The sequence below is a fragment of the Trematosphaeria pertusa genome (genome assembly GCF_010094035.1).
Source record: "Trematosphaeria pertusa strain CBS 122368 unplaced genomic scaffold BU26scaffold_12, whole genome shotgun sequence".
Taxonomy (NCBI): domain Eukaryota; kingdom Fungi; phylum Ascomycota; class Dothideomycetes; order Pleosporales; family Trematosphaeriaceae; genus Trematosphaeria; species Trematosphaeria pertusa.
The window spans coordinates 291,479-309,488 of record NW_022987223.1 but is presented as its reverse complement, the minus strand read 5'-3'; the positions used below and the strand labels follow the sequence as shown (position 1 = coordinate 309,488).

Sequence of the window (18,010 nt, the reverse complement as noted above, 5' to 3'; positions counted from 1 at the left end):
TAACCTCGTTCTTCAAGCACAACAACATCGCTATCGATCTCTACAATCACATCTCAGCTCAGTGCACAGAATAACACTATGTAAGCCTTCAATCGTCCGCAGATATTCGCAGAATTAACGAGAGATAGCACTGTCTACGAGACGCAAACAGAATACAGCACGAGGTTAGTGTCATTTCCCGAGCTCTTCCTGGCTCCCTGGTCTGATCTTCGCCTCTTCGCTTGATCTTACTCGCGGTCTCTTTGGGCAAGGGTCAGGCTTCCCATCCTGGGAGTCTGGCGTTAGTCTTCATTCACGAAAACCCCATTCTTTTCGTCACTATTTCGCTCTTCATGCGCCTCGCTACAAACTTAGACATCGCGGATCCCCACGACCTCCGCGGCCTTCTGCTGTCTACCTTTCATCAGCCCTTGGTTCCACTTTCTTCATTTCACCGCCTTTCCGCTTGACACCCTTCTCCGTACTTTTCGTCGTCTTTGTTCAGTCGTTCTAGAGGTCAGCCGTTCCGCTGGGACAGACATGGACTTTTTTTCATAAGATATTTTGCGACAGTCCTCGATTGAAGCTGCCTCTCTCCTCTTTTGCCGTTAGCTCAGTTTACTAATTTTGTCGGATACAGAACAAATCTGAGCACCACTACACAGTTGGACACTGTTCTAAGCACCCAGACCCAACAAGTTCCAACGACGATTGTTAGCTACGAGACCGTGTATAGCAACATCACCCTGCCGCCTTCGACCGTTACCACCTCCGAGGTTATTCTTAGCACGATCATGCCAAACGCGTCGACCATTACTCTGGATCCTTCCACAGAGACTAGTGTTATTACTATTTCGATCACTAACCAGCAGATCATTCGCAGCACGACGACCGAAATCAGCAGTTTCACCACTACATCGATCTCTTTTGTTGATGCGGGGGCCACAGTCACCTCGGTCAGCACGGCTTACGTTCCTACTACCGTTTTCTCCACGGGTGAGTTCCATTCTGGGCTGTTCAGTCCTGTTCCTCTATATCGCCTGGGCGTCCCAATTCGGGCTAGTGGTGTGAGGAAAGATTATTCCCTTGCGGACTTCTCACTCCCATCTGCAAGAGCTGTTTTGGAACGAGAGCGAAAGATACACGAGCATTGACCTCTCAAGCTCGCTGAATGCTGCAACGCCACCAATGCTGACTACACTCCGCAGCCACCGAAACCTCGATACAAAATCCTGTAACCAACTTCGTTAGCGTAACCGAGACGCAAACTACAACACAACGGATGACAGGTGAGTTTGTTCTTACTCATTCGGCACTGGAAGGCTGCGCCTGAGTGCCTTCGGTGGGCGATAAGCGAAGCGTTTTCCGTGCTTGAGGACGAAGAGAGGGTGGCTCGCAAGTCTCAATCAACCACAAACCCCTTTCCCTTTCCACGCGTCTTTACGAGGCTAATTGGTCTTCATAGAAACCTCGACGCCAGACCCAGTAACAATTACTTTGAGATCCACGAGTGAGTTCTCTATTCCGCTCATGATGCTTTCTTCTCTCTGCAAGCCCCTCGACCCCATCAGTTCGTTGCCAGGACGCCGGGAGGAGAGCTTGGTGGCAGAGCGGTCCCGACCACCCCCAGCGCGCCTTCTCGCTCTCCGGCGAAGCCCAATGCTCTCACATTGTGCAAAAGTGGCCTAGGGCGTCGCGTGTCAAACCAATGCGCAAAGCTGGCACTCGCTGCTTCCCATCCTTGTCGGCCTACCGGAGAACCTGCTAACTTATGCTGCAGCATCCGTCACTGCAACTCAAATTTCGACATCTGTGAGCATCCAGACGTCAGTCTCGACGTCCCGGATATCGACGACTCTGGTCTCTACTACAACATTGCCTCGCGAGACAATTGTTTCCACCACCTCAACAACTGTCGTCAGCACCCTCCCTCGTGAAACCCTTACTCTCCCTCGTGAGACCACCACGCTTCCACGAGAAACACTTACGCTTCCTCCACAGACGACTACCAGCGTTTCCACGACGCTATCCACCACTACTGAGGTACGCAGAGCCACCATTCTTCCTGTCAAAATTGGAGCCGGATTCTGGTTTCCTCTTGCCTCCGCGCTTTTTCGCCCGTGAGGCATTTCGAAACCGAGCCCGCCACTCCAATCGGCAAGGGCAGAAGTTGCCTATCCCTTTTTGCGACCTTCGCTGACCCCTGCAGACTGCCGCCGCCATCACCTTCACCTCCCTATCTACGCGCACCACCACCACCACAAATGTTCAGTACTTCACCGAGTCAACAACCGTTACTCGCACAACTCCATCGCTCGTCTCTGTCACAGACACACGAACGGTCTACAGCACCAGTGGGTAATCCCCAGTGCAGAAGCTTAATGCTTTGCGCTCAAGACTGCGAGCGATGAGATACCATCCGAGCAGGCCCTTTGCGGATTTGCATGTTTCTCAGCTCAGACATAGAGCTCCCAGTCCCTCCCCATTGATGAATTATGCTAATTCCACATCCCCAATTCTAGTCTCCACCCTCCAATACGTAACCATAACGCGCGTGAGCACGCTCACAATTTCCGCAACGGCCACCTCCGTTGTCGCCGTCGCCCAGACCACTATAACTGAGCTGTCGACCCAGACCACTACCCTGACTGGATTCTATGGCACTACAACGCGGATTATTACAAGCGTTTCCCTGGAAACGGTGCCGACCACGATTACTAGGCTGAGCACGAGAACGGTGGCTATTAGCACGTGGACTACGACGGTTACTGCGCCTGCGCAGAAGAGGGCGATAAACGGGTGGTGGTGAGGGATGGCGGATTGAGGGGAGTCGAGAGATGCGATGATGATAAGGAGGAGGAGGAGCAGCGGGGGAGGTGGAGTGGCTGGAGGTAATATGGGGCTGGGTTGATGGCGAGTGTGTACGAGAATGGGGAAAGAGAGGTTTGTGGGATCTTCGTTTTGGCTTTCCATCTTTGATGTTTTGCGTGGCTGTGTTCTTCTTTCTTCTTTCGCTCCTGCTCTGCTTGCGCGCGTGTATTTGGGTAGTATTGGCAGGATTAAGAAACACTTCCAGGCTATGCACGCTTGCTCTTCTATCGAATCTCGCGCTGTATGCCTTTTCTCCTGCGGCTCCTTTCTGTCTGGCGAACGCTCGGCATGATGAAGTGCCAGCCCAGCTCCTAATCTCCACGACAGCATCATGTCTCATGGATCAATGAGTGACTCTATTCATATTTAACATCGCAGGGTCTTAGTGGCTGTACTAGCTACCAAGCTGCTCTATTGGTATATGGAGTGAACAAGCTGCATAGCATTCCAGACCGGCGCATGCAACACTCTGGTTCCGGGGCAGCTTGACGCCGTTCCTGCTCAGGCACGGTGCGCAACGGAGCTGAACTGCGTTTGCTACCTCCCAGCACAAGACAAGGAACCATGTTTAGTGACGCGATGGTGTCCAGTGGGTGCAAGACAGTGAGGTATGAGAATCCAATGCTGGTTCCATCGTATTGAGTCTGGCAATGGACGGGGATGCACTTGTACTGGCCATCCTTCCCCGATCGGACCTCCTTGACGCGCGTGGTGAACATCGGGGTCAGAGATTTGCGGCATGTAAGTAGAAAGCTAGAGTGGAAAGGAGAGAGGTTACCGCGAGGGGTATGGCTCTTGAGATATCCTAGTGGCCAGGTGCGATCTACTGCCTTCAACCTAGTGCAGTCCAGAAATCGAATTAGCTCGTATACGTCCATCGTCTTGTTCTAACACGCCCGAAGACTGGATAAGTGATCAATGATCAGGGATAGAGCTGACTACTCTTCCACTGTGTAAGGGGTGGAGATAGAAATGCGTCACCAGAGGTGGCCACCACTCGCAGGGCTCGGATGTAGAACACTGGCCATTGATGGATCCTGGCACGTTGTGTTCGTGACGACATATGTGGATTGTACTTCGCGGCTTGTAGGAGTTACTTCCTCTCATCTACTTGAAGAGTGGACGATCGCCTTATAGGCTGTCGATACCGGGGAGCCCTGGGAGTTAGTCATCCGCAGAAGGGGAACGGTATTCTACGTTATCGGACCCGATGCGATCAGATGTGCTTCGAATTCATGTGAATACCTTCAACACGATGGCAGCTATCGGCAAGCAGTTGCTCTATGTCGCCAACGTCGGACGGCCAGACACGTATGCCAACATGCGAACTGGATGCAGAATCTGGTTCCATACACATTCGTACTTGAGAGCACTCATAGTTTAATCGCCGCCTTCATCTTCTCTCCCGACATGTTAATACCCAGAGTCCCTCCACCGATGAGCCGAACGTTACCCCCCTGCCCTCCCCCCAAACCCTCCCCAAAACCCCGTTTGAGGCTCCGGGATTCTGCTGTAGACAGCACTCCAGATGCAAAGGGGATACCATCTTGAGAATCCACAATCGCATTATGCCATATATTCTTCAGGCCTCCTGGTTCATCGTCCAAGCGAAAACTTCATTGGCGGTACGATAGGGCATTGCGAAATGTAGCGTTGTGGAGAATCTAAGCCGTAGACGGAGCTAGGGGATGTATATTCCATCGATGTCAGTATTTCAGCGTAAATAAGACGACGTCTTACTCTACATGGAGCCGCAATCCCCAAACACTCCATATCAAGGGTGTGTGGTCTAATGGGAAGGGCGCTCCTACGGGCGGGTTAGGTGACCTGCTGAAGGACACAGGAGAGATGCGGGCTCGAGTCTCGCCGCTCCCAGTACTTTTTTGACGTTGCTTCAGTCTACTCTCGTGGCTTTTTTGCAAAGTTGCGGTGATATAGAGCTCGGAGTTGCTGGGGTTGTAAGTTCACTATGATATTGGCTGCCCTCTCGCGTGGGTCCCACGTTTCGAGCTGCGTTGCCGTTTCCTTATCCGATTACTGTTGGGTCTGGTAGATGTAGCGCGTGGTGTTGACCGTGATCGTCCTTCGGAATTACCGGTTGACGATGCTGCCATCTTACGCTCGCGCTCAATTGGTGTATGCTGCCTCCGCGCAGCTATTCGCTCACTTCTCCGGGGTGCCCCAGTCGTAACCGGCAGGTGATCCTCGACAGCAGGACGTCCCTGTTCGGTGTAGTTGAGTGCCCCGGTTGACGGCGATTGTGAAGGGGCATTCTCGGTAGGAGCTCTCAGCTGTCTTTGGTGTCCTTTTTGCTCATCAGATTCGACCATCCTTGACCCCGCTTGACTAAGAGAAGATCACCTACTGGTACGGATAGGCCGTTGTGTGGAGGCTTTCTCGCCCCCGCGTCTTAAATTAACGTCACCGAATTCCGGTTTGCGTGACGTGCTCGGTTTTGTCAGTTTCGACGAGCGCACACTCCAAAGGACTCGGCCTGCCGTCTCTTCCGCTGACCGTGGGTTCTCCTTAACGGCAGGCTGTCGGGCGGTGCCTTTCGTCCTCTTCGCCTTACCCCTCACTCTAGCGATCACTCCGTTGGAGGCATCGACCTCTTCGAGAACAGAGGATAAATTGTTGTGGTATGTACCATTGTTGTAGACGCTAGGCGTTGCACCTGGTTTCAAAAACCCGGGGCTGGGAAGGCGGGGGTTTTGTTCGTCCTTGTTGGCTGCATCGTGTTGCGGTCTAGACGTTGATCGTAGTTTCTCAAACAGGTCCTCGTGCGTCCAGGTCATTCCGGGCAGTTCACCCCATGTAGGGTTCCAAATCTCGTCTTCAATCCAGATCTTCTTGACGCTTTCGTAGGCCATAGCATCGAGGTCAATCATTCCAGTAGCCGGTTTGAATTGCAGCTCGTCTTTTATCCATTCGCGCTCCTTGGATACTTGAAAGAGAAACTGGTGGTATGGACGAGATGCCAAAGTATCGCGTTCAGATATAGCTGCTGGCGTCTCAGTAACATCTAGTGCAGAAGCACGTTCTGATTCCTCCGTGACAGTATTTGTTTCTTCTCGCCCCCATCCAACGAAGATATTACGGATGGGCTTTGCCTCGGGTTCCGGTGCCGGCTCCGGCGGGAGCTGTGGTTCAGTCTCCTTCTCATGACCCCAGCGGAGGGTATCTGGTTCCCAGGCCGGGGCCCCTTCGTTATACCAGATCCAGATGCCCTGCTCTACCCAACGGGCCCGGACGTTGTTCCTGGCGTTGTCGATGAGGTCGACCGTTCTATCGACAGGCAGCGTCTGCCTGCGCCCGTAGCGCGCCTCATCCAACTGGTATATGATCCGCTCTCTCTCTCTGGTCATCTGGCTTTCGAACTGCTCGTACGGTACCGATCGAAGCAGGGCCGCGTTACGCCGGCCTCGTAGCGCCGACTCATCAACGGACGCTTCGGCAGGGCTGGGAGGCTGCGTGGTCTCGCCCGACGAGGGGTATGCCGGTGGAGGATCGCTATACCGGTGGGCTCTCTGCAGGCTAAGCTGCTCTGGATCGTCTTCCAGCCGTTGAAGGGCGTCAATAACATCAGCGACGCCTTGGCGTTGGCGGGTGTTAAAGAACAATGACATGGCGATGATGGCAAGAGGCGTATAAGGAGGTAGATGGGAGCAGCTAAAGATTGATATGTGGGGACGACGGTGAAGAAAAGGAAGAAGAGGAAGGAAAGGGAAGGGCGATGAGCAACCGCGTCCGGGTGCTGTCAGCAGCAGGCTAGCTCGATTGGGCGGCGGATCCTTGGCGTCCGCCTAAATTGCCCCACCACGTCGCACGTATTACAACCATGTTGCACGTATTCCGTCCTTCTGACCACACGGGGAAGGGTGTTCAACTCAGCCTGATCAGATATTGAAGAGCACTCCTGGAGTAGACAAGACCGCAGCAGCACCCCGGAACGACCAAAAGCACAGAATAGCGACACGCGTTACTCAGAAGCGTCAAGGCCAAGGGCTCGAGGGTTCTGTGACCACAGAGAAGCGTAGAAATCACAGCAAGTTCCGAGAGGACATCACTGACGCTGTAAGAGAGGATCTGTTTCGTTTTGCCTGAGTCTCGTCTCCTAACCTGGATTCTTGATGCCTGCTGTATCGCTAAAAGTAGTATTTCTCTTGTTTCATTTTAACGGCGCATGGCCTCCAACATCTTCATCTCTACGCTCAATTTCATGAGCTCCGTTCTGATGACCGTCGCGAATAGGCTGATGATCGCCTATGAGGACATCAGCTCGCTGCTCAGACAGAGAATGGCGACACATGATGGAAACGCCGTGCCCACACGGGTCTGGGCGGCGTCTCTAAGAGGAGCGCGACGCCTTGATAGCCAGCTAAATCCTTTCTGTTACACAAGCGTACGGCAAATCTGCAGACACCACCTTAAGAGAGTAGTATACCCGCATTTATTAAATAATCATCGTTGTCTACAAACACCTAGGAAGTACAGCAGATCCAGACTTTCCCCACCATGCAGCTATATCAGTATTTCAGTGCTGGAGGCTACGGTGCCAACTTTTTATTCGCTTGTTTTAGTTTTCCAGGTCTTGTGGATGGCGGTTTGCTGGGCTTGCTTCTCACTTGAACAAGTGCGAGAAGACTTCGGATTCGGCATGGGTTTGAATACCCGCATCGACACGGCATTAGTTCACGTGAAAACAAGAAGGCTTATCGACTCTCCTCTGGTCCAAACCCGCACTACCACCATTCACCCGTACGCCTCTTTGCAAATGCGAACATATAATGTCATTTCTCCCCATTAATATTTTGATCTCACGCTAACACCTATACAGCACGCCAGCGACCTCCTCATTCCGCTGATGCCCCTCGTGGTCCTCTAGCGCTGAACACGGCCGAAACTCGGCCAAATCCCCGTCCGAAATATCAGAGTGCCTCGAAGCTCCGGCAAGGAGATGTTACAAGAGAGCTTTCAAGCGCTCCTGAAGAACAGGGGTACTAGACGGGCTATCGTCTAGCATACGGCTCATCTGCGGGTCGTATAGTGGCTCAGACGTGACAGTCGCCCGGATTCGCTGTCCGAAATACTCGATGTCGACCGCGTTGCCCTCTCTCACGCTGCTGGGTAGCCATGCGTAGGCAATGGGCTTACGAACGGTGTAGCCGAACGCGGCGGTGGCGACATAGCCGACCGGCTGGCCTTGGTAGAAGACGGGCTCCTTACCCAGGACAACGGAGCGACCATCATCCACGGTGAGGCAGCGCAGCCGTCGAGTACGCGTCTGGGAACACCTGCTAAGCGCTGCCTTGCCAACAAAGTCGTCCTTCTTGTTCTCGATGGCGAACTCGATTCCGGCTTCGTATGGATTGTGCTCGGTCGTCATGTCGGCTCCGTACGTCCGATAGCCCTTCTCTATCCGTAGAGCGTTGAACGCAGCGCGGCCGGCGGCGATGAGTCCATGGGGTTGGCCTGCCTGCCAGAGCGCGTCCCATAGCCGCTGACCGTACTCAGGGCTGGCTTGCACCTCCCAGCCTAGCTCGCCAACATAGGAGCGGCGGTGCATTACGACTGGGATGCCGGCCACACTCGTTCTCTTGACGCTGGAATAAGGAAACGCTTTGTTGCTGAAGTCTTCCGGACTAACAGCACCGATGACATCGCGGGCGCGTGGACCCCACAGCCCGATGCAGCATGTGCTGCCAGTAATGTCCCGCACTTGCACGCGTTGGATCTCTTTCCGAGCTTCTCGGATGAGATAGGCCAGTTCCGCCGCAGAGTTCGCACCTATCTGGAAGAGATCGTCGTCTAGTCTCGCGACGAAAATGTCGCCGCGGATGCCAGCATTGTCGTTGAGGAGTAGTGTGTAGGTGATAGTGCCTGGTTTCGCCGTCATATCTCCGGTTGTTAGCCGCTGCAGCAAGTGAACTGCCCCAGGACCAGCCAATTCAAACCGATGGAACGAGGTCATATCGTACATGGCAACAGCGGTCCGCGTCTTCCAGGCCTCTACTGCGGCGATGGGCGAGTGGTACCGGGCCGACCAAGCATCTCGCTCCACCGACCGCCACTCTGCGGGGAGACACGGAATCAGGTGCTCATTCGCTTCATACCAATACGGTCGCTCCCAACCACCGAGCTCGAGGAAGTAGGCGCCCAGCTCCCGCTGCCGAGCGTTGAACGGGCTGATACGGAGATTGCGAGGAGATTCTTTTGGCGCTAGTGGATGGATGATATCGTAGACCTCTACGAAATTCTGCTGTGAAGTTTCGCTAACGTAGGATGGGCTCAGCTGAACCTCCTCGAACCGGGAGAGATCGCACTCAGTGACATCGATGCTGGTCCAGCCTTGAGTGAGGATTTCAGCCATTGCTCGCGCGACGCCCGCGGAGTGCGTAACCCATACCGCTTCCGCAACATAGAAGCCGTCCAGGTTGGGCGCTTGCCCCATGAGTGGTCCGCCATCCGGTGTGAACGAGAAGATGCCGTTGAAGCCGTCAGCAATTTCGGTCTCGCGCAGAGCGGGCAATAGCTTCTGAGACTCCCTCCATGCTGTGCCGAAATCCTCCGGGGTAAACTCCAGGCGTGAGGGCATATTCTTCTCGTCGACTTGCTTTGGGGTGACACCCAAGGTTGAGGCAACGACGGGCATTGGGCGATGGCCATAATACCCGATGCCATATTGGTCACCGTGCTCGCGGTAGTAGAGATCCTGGTCCTGATGCCGCAAGATGGGGAGGCATGCGTTCATTCCATTCATCCGGGTGTTGACATCCCGACCATCATGAGCCCGAACTGCGGTCGTCTTCGCGTACTGATGCGCTAGCGGGAGCAAGGGAATCGACAGGCCGACCATTGCCCCTAGCTCAACACCCCAAAAGCCAGCGCAAGAGATGACAATGTCTGCTGGAATGGTGCCTGCTGTTGTTACCACTCCGGTGACGTGGCCATCGTTCCGGGCGATATCGGTGACAGCTGTCGAGCCCATGTAGCAAACACCGGCCTCGCGTGTGCGTTCGATGAGCAGCTGCGTTGCGCGGGCAGCCAGTGCAAGACCGTCGCTGGGAATGTGTAGGCCTCCAAGTACAACGTCTTTATCCAGGAGAGGGTATAGCTCGGCACACTTTTCGGGGCTCAGAAGGTGGGCCTCGATCCCCCAGGAAGAGGCGTATCCGTGCTTCCTCTTCAACTCCTGCAAGCGCTCAGGTGTCGTGGCGACCTCGAGGCCGCCCACCTGGTTGAAGCAGTTCTGGCCGTCCTTCTCCAGAGATAGCAGCTTTTCGACTGTATATCGTGCGAGCAAGGTCATGGTCTTGGATCCATTGGTCTGGAAGACAAGCCCAGGAGCATGGGACGTTGAGCCACCCGGCATGTGCAATGGACCTTGCTCCACGATGGTGATGTTCTTCCATCCGCGCGAGACAAGCTCGTCGGCCAAGTTGGTACCGACGATGCCTGCGCCGATGATGACAACGCGCGAAGAGGGCGCCATAGGGAAGAGACGGGTGATTCGCCGCAAGCAGCAGTACGAGGGGTCGATGATTGGAGGCCAATTAGCTAGGGAGGCAGGTTGACCTCTTATTAGAACGGGCCCTGGGGAAGCGATGATTCGAATGCCTAATGGAGGTATAGCAGCTCTTCAGTAAGATTCCAATCTCACTTCACTGAAGGCGACTGATGCCCCGCACACCTCCAGGACTCCTGCGTCGACGGCTGAGGCGCCCGTACCGGATATGGTTCTAATTTTTTCCATATCGGGCTTAGGCTCGGCTCATCGCGGCATAGCCGAACGGACCCCTCCTATTAAACCGACATTCCCTACCGCATCCCGACTGCAGTCTTCCTCCCCTCACCTCCCGCGAGGAGACTTGCCCTTTGCTCACGACGCGCACGCCCCAAGCAACAACCCTTCCATGCGACAATGATTCCAAGCGACAACCTGTAGCGACAATTCTATGAGCAACGACTCTCCAAGCAACAAACTTTCCAAGCGACAACTCTCCAAGCGACACTCCAAGCGACAAACTTTGTCCAGGCAGCAACGTATTCGATTTTGCTGGTAAATCGATCGCCTCGAGCGACGATTGCAAAGCCGTCATGGCACCAGTGCGCACCGAAACGATGCGAGGAGCCCATGTTGCACCAGAATCTCAGTGCAGCTCCGCTCAGATACCGTAGTATCGCACAATGCATGGGCACGCACTTCGAATCCATCGTCTAGTCATCGGTCTTGCAGTCTGGAGAGGTAGAGTCTGCGCGACGAACCCACGATGCCGCGGACCTCAGCTCCACCCCGAATGAGCGGGTCGACGTGGCCGCCGTCGCTGCATGACGCCTCCGTGACAAGAGTCGATTTTTTCATGTAAGTGGCCCCGATGTTCCGTTCTGGAACTGGACGGCCATCGTCCTAGGCTGATAACCTTGTGGTTGCACTCCATGCCTAGGCTTGGGTATCTGTTCCCGTCATTAAGCGCCGGCCACATGGGCAGCTCACGAGGTGCTGCCGGGCTGGCGAGCTGTTGATAAGAACGCTTCTGAGGCCGTCACGATAGGCGTTGTTCGTATCTCGGCAGATCATGCGGAAGCATTGGGCCGCGAGGAAGAGATAGGAGCGTCAGGCCCCATGCCGTGGTCTGTGGGTTCGGTACTGCATGATTTCGGGCTGCTCATACTCGGTCAATCCGGAAATCTGGACTGATCCATACGCGCCACTGGTCGGGGCTCCAATCGACCCCGCACATGGCCCATACTGAGCCTCAACGAGGTTGCGCGGCGCTAACATGGCGGATGCTCGGATGCTTCGCTAGCGCAGAGCCACCCCTGGAGATATGGATGAGATTTCTATTTTAGGCATGACGCCTCAGTCAAGGTCAACCATATCGGGTCAAAGAGAGCTGCCTATGCACCCTCCGCTTTATCGACGGCGACATCATGCTCAGGCAATTCACCCACTGGTTCTTGCACCCGGCCTATGCAACACGTCGCGTCAGGCCATGGAATGCCTTTCCCCATGGGGCTTTCAACCCCAAGCAAACCGTAGGCAATCAGCGTGACGTCGAGCGGCTATCGCAAACGCTGATAGCCACCTGATAACCCGATAAGGAGCCGATAAGTTTATCGCCCTATATCCTTTATCGGAGGGCAGCCCGCTGCTTCCGGCTATATAAACCCTACGCCCAGCGCCACTCAGCTCTTTATTCTTGACCCGCACTACTCTTTCTTCTACACCCCAACCACACAACCAGCACTCCTCCCTCACCATGGTCTCTTTCCTTGGCTACCTCGGGATCGGAGGCTCCGCTCCCGCAAAGGCGGAGAACTCCACTGTGCGCGCTTTGCCTGGCTCATGGTACACCTCGCAGGAGATGTACGAGCTCGAGCGACGTGCCATCTTCTCACGCAAGTGGCTCCTAATCACACACTCGCTCCGTCTCAAGAACCCCGGCGAGTGGCTGCGCTATGAGATGGCCGGATTCGACTTCATCCTCTCTTGCGACCGCGGCGGCAACATCCACGCCTTCCACAACGTCTGTAGGCACCGTGCCTACCCGGTCGTCGAAGAACAGAAGGGCACCGCGAAGATCTTCGCCTGCCGATATCATGGCTGGTCCTACGGACTCAATGGCAAGCTCGCCAAGGCCCCCGGTTATCAAGACATGCCCGACTTCGACAAGAACCAGAATGGCCTCTTCCCCATCCATGTCCGCATCGACACCAACGGCTTCGTCTGGGTGAACCTCGACGCCAAGGAGGAGCCCGAGGTCGACTGGGAGGAGGACTTCGACGGCATCGACCGCCAGGCGCGCTTCAAGGAGTTCAACTTCGACGACTACGCGTTCGACCACACCTGGGAGATGGACGGCAAGTACAACTGGAAGATCCTCGCCGACAACTACAACGAGTGCTACCACTGCAAGACCACTCACCCCGACATCCCATCCATTGCCAACCTCGAGACGTACGATGTGTTTCCTAGGAAATACGCCATCCCGCACGATGCTTCTACGACTGAGGAGCAGCGAACCGAGGGCTTGACGATCGCTAGCACGTACTACTTGCCGAACGCGTCCATGACTGTCACGTAAGTTTCCTCCTCTACCTTTCCTGCTTTCTTCAACCAACTAACACACTTACAGCCCCCACTTCTTCTTTATGCAGAAGTTCATGCCTAGCGGCCCCTCCCAGTCCAAGATGTACTACGAAGTCTACCGCAACAAGTCATCCTCGGAGGAAGACTTCCAGCGAATCTCTCAGATGTACAAGCGCATCATGTCCGAGGACAAGGTGCTCTGCGAGGGCGCCCAGAAGAACATCAACTCGGGTATCTTCACCAACGGCGAGATGCACCCCAAGATGGAGAAAGGTCCCCTCTACTTCCAGAAGATGGTTCGCGAGACGGTGGTCGCGCACCACGAGCGCGAGAAGAAGGAGGGACGCGAGATCTGGCCCGCCCGCCCGGAGATGAAGGGCAATGGGACTGAGGTCAGCAAGGAGGACTTGGAGTTCTGCAGTGGGCTCGCATGTGGCGAGAAGCGGGACAGCCTTGTCTGGTAAGCCCCGTGGTGGTTCGCGCCCATTTAGGCGAGAGCATGATTCCGAAATTGCGAAACTGCATGCATAGCGTGGCGGTAGGAGGCGTTTTAAGAGTGGGATTACTCTTCATCATTTCCTCCCAGTCCTTTCATGGCTGGCTTTTCCTTTCTAACTTTCGAGTTTCGAGCTTTCCAGCTTTCGAGCTTTCACACTTTCACACTAATCTCCGTAGTCCCTAGACTACCTCACTCTAGATAGACTACCTTATGCATTTTCCCTTTCCCTCTACCGAGCACAGGTTTGTCCTCCATGCTGTGAAACTCGAAGCGTGCGACTTCGACATCGGTATCGCAAGACCAAGCTACCATCACCTTCCGTCCACAATCACAATCACCACCTCCTCACCCCTGCCTGCCGTTTCTAGTGATTTCGATATCTCCGCATATATGCAGGTGTGGATCGGCTATCATCGGACCCTTACTTCCTTCTTGCGTCACATCATTGGTGATAACCCCGCCAGACACTGTGCTCTGATTCGCTGCACCGAAGATGATAGTGCTTGCGCTTGGCCGGATTAGGAACGAAGTCCCCGACCCCCAACCCCACCTCAACACGCATTGGGTGGAAGAGATGTCGTTGCTGCGAACTGGGTAGTTTTGGGGCTTGGTGCGCGATGCAGGTATGCAGGCATGCGGGTAGGGAAGGATGCTTTTTAGGGGATTGGGGCGGGCGATGTGGGTGGGTGTCAGTGGTGTGTAGCGGCGGTAAGGTAGTTTTGAGCACGGGGCGCGTATTTCCTGGCATAGACCGTGCAGTGCGGTGCTGGCTGTTGAAGGAAGTGCTATGCGACACCCGATATCAAAGCCGCTCCTGAACGCAGTGCGGGAGAAGGGGGTCGAGTAGTACGATCGGGTGCGGCGGGCGTGCACTGACTCATATTCACCAGGCGTGCAAGCTCGTTCGACTCCCCGGACTCACTCGCTCGCGATTGAGCTTTAGTGATTCTAGGAAGGCGGTGGTTGCCGTTGCTGAGGGAGTTGTTTTCGGTGGAAGAGCGTCCACGGCACTCTTCAGACTGGGGATTGCCCGCTGCGCGTTGTATGCTTTACTGTATTTGAGTCGGGCGGGTGGGCTGCGACGCTTTGACTGCGGCGGTGTGCTATATATGAAGGGGTCGTGATACTCGTTGGCGGCTCGTCGTCGGTAGAGTCATTGGCGCTCGGGTGGAGTTGCTCTATGGTGACTCATTATTGTTCTTAGTCATCGTCATACAGTGCCGTCATGATACTCTATGGCGACGCGTCGTTGTTAGTTGACGCTCTGGTGGGGGATTAATGCTTTGAATGTGGCCGGGCTGCAGAGCTGTCGCGATACTGTATCAAGCCTCATCGTCGTTGTTACAGTCATTAGCGCTGTAGTGGGGTCTAACGCTTTGACCGTAGCGTTGTGCTACCGTGCTGCCGCGATGCTGTATGGCGACTCATCGTTGTGAGAGTCATTGCAATACAACGCCCGTAACGATGCGCTATGGCGACGCATCATCGTCGGAGTCATTGGCGCTCGGGTGGGGTATAAAAGGCGGTACGTTTGTCGCTCGGCTTCTTCTTCTTCTTCTTCTTCTTCTTCTTCTTCTTCTTTACCACCTGCACCTTCTACTTTCAGATCCTGTTCACACAGAAGAGTCTTCCACATCCAAAAGCAAACTTCCACTATACCGGCCCGGCTTTCGCTCACGCAATCGAATTCGAGAACCACAGCCACTGCGATAAGTGAACAGCATGCCACGAGTGCACGTCCCGCCATGGCACCCCTATGCACAAGTTGCAGCGAGTGTACTACGAGCTCGGCAGGAGCGGAGGTACAGAGAGCCATCTCCACAAGAGTACGAACAAGCCCCTGCGGACAACCCGGACACACAGATGGGCGGGGTGCCGGAGCCGCAACAAGTCCCAGAAGGGTCTCGGCCACCCTTTCTATTGGTGACGCCCCCACCTGACCTCCGCATTCCCGGCAATCAACTACCCCCCCATATTATGGAATACATGAGGCAATGCGAAAACGGAAAGCAGCCCATTGTTCATTATTCTTCCGGCGGAGAGTTCGAAGCCTCACTCGAGATGAACAGCGATAGAGTCTACCACGTGAAATGCGGTCCACTATGGTGCGGCGATTTGGACTGCAAAGAGGAGGTCATTTTGTGGCCTTACCCTCAAGAGCCACCGGACTGGACGCGTGACAAAGGATGGGAACTCCCTGACGGAAATCCGTTCAGGAAGTCTTACGAGGGTCGCTTGAGGCCGCATCTACCCTTTGTCTATGACGCGAGCCAGAACCGCATGTTCATGAGTCATGCCTTGGACGGATGGATTAAGTATCAGCAGGCTCTGGAAGCGCAGCAGCAGGCTCTGGCAGCGCAGCAGGCGCAGCAGGCACAGCAAGGCAATCAAGATGCAGGACCGTCCGGGACTTGAGTGCGGTCCTCGACATTTCTCAGGGCCTGGCATGCTTGCAGGGCTCATCCTATCCGAGATTTTTCCTCTCTCTGTCTCTCCTTATTGGATTGGTTAATATCTCAGATTGGTCTCTATCTTTCACTTCTTGAGCTAGGCCGGGCTATTACTCTCACTTTCTTTTCAGTCTTGGTCATTTTGTGGACTTCCCTTCCTGATTTTACTGTATGATAGACATTCTTTTCCTGGGAATAATGTATCTGTCATTGTACCCTATCTTAGTGCATGCAGACCCATAAGCACGTTTCCTGATTGCTTTCTCACCGCCAGATACTGGACTTCAGCACTGGGGGAGGAGATGAATTTACATTGTTTGGCCTATGCTTGTTGAATACTGGATGGAATCATCCGTTCAGAAAGCAGCCATGTTTTCTTCGTCATCTCAAGTCATTCCCGATGAGGCATTTACGTCCGAAAGTCTCACTACACTTACCTTTGGCAGGTCGTTTCACTTCGTACCCCCACTCCAAGAGCCACTCGCAGCCGCTCGACCGACAAGCAACCTCGAACACTCAGCATCGTAACAATCAGATCTTCCACTTCGACATGGCTGCTGTCTCACCGGTAATTATTCCTTTCTGCTTTAGTTGCCATCAATCTAACGCCTTGTATTACGGATAACGAAGAACACGCACGGCTAGTCTCGACGGCTCTTGCCAATCGTCGGCTCCTTCGAACTATGGCCACCCCAGACACTAGCCCGACCCGGCCTTGCGTCGAAGTTTCACGCCATTGCGCAGGAGCAAATGTAAACAAAGATCAAGGTGCGCCGCCTAGAACAAGACGCGTGTTCCGGTTCTGTGATACTACTAGGGACCCTTCTTGATCGTTCCGCCTCAGCTAAAAAAACAACGTCGCTCGTCCCGGTGGCCATCCGTTGGCATCGTTGCGCTTCCAATTCTCTCGATGGCGAGTTGACCCCGATGGACTTGAAGCGACGATCACTTCGAGCGCGGCCGAATATCGAGGTCTAGGTAGGTGGGCGGGCCTGGGCGAAGATGAAGGTGGGCATTGGAACAATGCAGAATGGACTATTAAATGGGCAAAGGCTTTGCGGCTGCACTTTGTAGGCTTATCTTTGCGTTGGTGCCTAATCAATTATATTCTCAACAAGCTCGCCGACGTCTCGCACACCATCGAGGAATCTCAATGGCAGGCCTTAGCATTCGCTTCAACTCTTTCCGGATGATGACTCATGCGCTTGGAAGGAGCTTGCTGATGCGGTGGTGAAGATGAGTCTGTATCAAAATCGTGCGGCAGCGAGCACGGAGTAGGATTTAGTGATGCGGAAGGATGGCTCTGCTGAAGTACACGCTCCATGCCTCTGCAACGGGCCAGCGTAGAAATGTAAGCGGTATAGCGTAAGTTCGATTCCGATTTTAATTGCTATCAATTGGGGCCAGAATCAACATGAGCATCATATACTTCACTAATGCTCGCATAGTAGGTTTCTCGGAACATCGAGTGGATATTTTATTGCTCTCTCTATTTATTCCTGCATTAAAAGAAGCTTTCCCTAATACCGTTGTAGGATCTCCTTTTAACATGATCTATATCCCATATACTCAAAACATTGATGGAAGGATCGTTCAAAATCACCCAAGTCATTCCCCCCCCGGAGCTGCAAATTTCTAGGAAGATATCTCTAGTTTTCCCCTCTTGCGAGCATCGTGAAGCCTAATTGGCCCCACTGATGTGCATGAAAATACAGGACCCTTAGACAAGAAAATTCATCCATCCCTTCCGCCCCTAACGCGCATTATATATGCCAATAAATCCACCATTCCCAAAAATAAAAGCAGACAATCGCTCCGCATTTCCATCTGCCTTACCACGACCCTTCTACCCCGCAAATACCCTAGTCATCCTCCTCCTCCTCCTCCTCCTTCTCCTCCTCCTCCTTCTCCTCCAGCGTCCAAGCCCCCGCCATCTTAACCACACGATCCAACTCCTCCAACCCCAACTCCACCCGCTCAAGCCGCACATGTCGCAAAATATCTATATGCTCAGTACACCACCTCCCCCAAAAATAAAAGCAGACAATCGCTCCGCATTTCCATCTGCCTTACCACGACCCTTCTACCCCGCAAATACCCTAGTCATCCTCCTCCTCCTCC

General features: G+C 54.1%; 7 protein-coding genes across 7 annotated transcripts in view; 4 read left to right on the top strand and 3 right to left on the bottom strand.

The window, feature by feature from the left end:
- Positions 1 to 773: 773 nt before the first annotated feature.
- BU26DRAFT_508050 (uncharacterized protein) lies at positions 774 to 2,788 on the top strand (the record flags this gene model as incomplete). The annotated part of the gene is made up of 6 exons (XM_033827049.1): positions 774 to 975; positions 1,188 to 1,268; positions 1,445 to 1,489; positions 1,760 to 2,022; positions 2,189 to 2,333; positions 2,502 to 2,788. The coding sequence occupies 6 exons, from the start codon at positions 774 to 776 to the stop codon at positions 2,786 to 2,788; spliced, it is 1,023 nt and encodes a 340-aa protein (XP_033680384.1).
- Positions 2,789 to 4,817: 2,029 nt separating this feature from the next.
- Positions 4,818 to 6,476, bottom strand: BU26DRAFT_508049 (uncharacterized protein; the record flags this gene model as incomplete). Its single annotated transcript, XM_033827048.1, has 2 exons — positions 4,818 to 5,155; positions 5,216 to 6,476. 2 exons carry the CDS (start codon positions 6,474 to 6,476, stop codon positions 4,818 to 4,820), a joined length of 1,599 nt encoding a protein of 532 aa, XP_033680383.1.
- Positions 6,477 to 6,712: 236 nt separating this feature from the next.
- Positions 6,713 to 7,734, top strand: BU26DRAFT_67786 (uncharacterized protein). Its single transcript, XM_033836198.1, has one exon. The coding sequence runs from the start codon at positions 7,034 to 7,036 to the stop codon at positions 7,655 to 7,657; it is 624 nt and encodes a 207-aa protein (XP_033680382.1). The 5' UTR covers positions 6,713 to 7,033; the 3' UTR covers positions 7,658 to 7,734.
- Positions 7,407 to 10,527, bottom strand: BU26DRAFT_521850 (dimethylglycine dehydrogenase mitochondrial precursor). The gene has a single exon (XM_033829642.1). The coding sequence runs from the start codon at positions 10,340 to 10,342 to the stop codon at positions 7,811 to 7,813; it is 2,532 nt and encodes an 843-aa protein (XP_033680381.1). The 5' UTR covers positions 10,343 to 10,527; the 3' UTR covers positions 7,407 to 7,810.
- A 1,583-nt stretch (positions 10,528 to 12,110) lies between these two features.
- On the top strand, positions 12,111 to 13,404 carry BU26DRAFT_432834 (ISP domain-containing protein; the record flags this gene model as incomplete). The annotated part of the gene is made up of 2 exons (XM_033823997.1): positions 12,111 to 12,931; positions 12,987 to 13,404. The coding sequence occupies 2 exons, from the start codon at positions 12,111 to 12,113 to the stop codon at positions 13,402 to 13,404; spliced, it is 1,239 nt and encodes a 412-aa protein (XP_033680380.1).
- A 1,757-nt stretch (positions 13,405 to 15,161) lies between these two features.
- BU26DRAFT_508046 (uncharacterized protein) lies at positions 15,162 to 15,854 on the top strand (the record flags this gene model as incomplete). The annotated part of the gene is made up of 1 exon (XM_033827047.1): positions 15,162 to 15,854. The coding sequence occupies one exon, from the start codon at positions 15,162 to 15,164 to the stop codon at positions 15,852 to 15,854; it is 693 nt and encodes a 230-aa protein (XP_033680379.1).
- Positions 15,855 to 17,751: 1,897 nt separating this feature from the next.
- The window catches only part of BU26DRAFT_508045 (uncharacterized protein), a gene marked incomplete at both ends in the record, with an annotated part of 1,198 nt that continues 939 nt past the window's right edge, over positions 17,752 to 18,010 (bottom strand). Inside the window, one exon of the mRNA XM_033827046.1 lies at positions 17,752 to 17,891. Coding sequence (XP_033680378.1) covers positions 17,752 to 17,891 — 140 coding nt within the window. The remainder of the gene's footprint in view (positions 17,892 to 18,010) is intronic.

What these genes read in the sequence shown, in the direction of transcription:
- BU26DRAFT_67786 (XM_033836198.1), top strand. Translation starts at nt 7,034, where the DNA reads ATGGCCTCCAACATCTTCATCTCTACGCTCAATTTCATGAGCTCCGTT.
- BU26DRAFT_521850 (XM_033829642.1), bottom strand. Translation starts at nt 10,342, where the DNA reads ATGGCGCCCTCTTCGCGCGTTGTCATCATCGGCGCAGGCATCGTCGGT.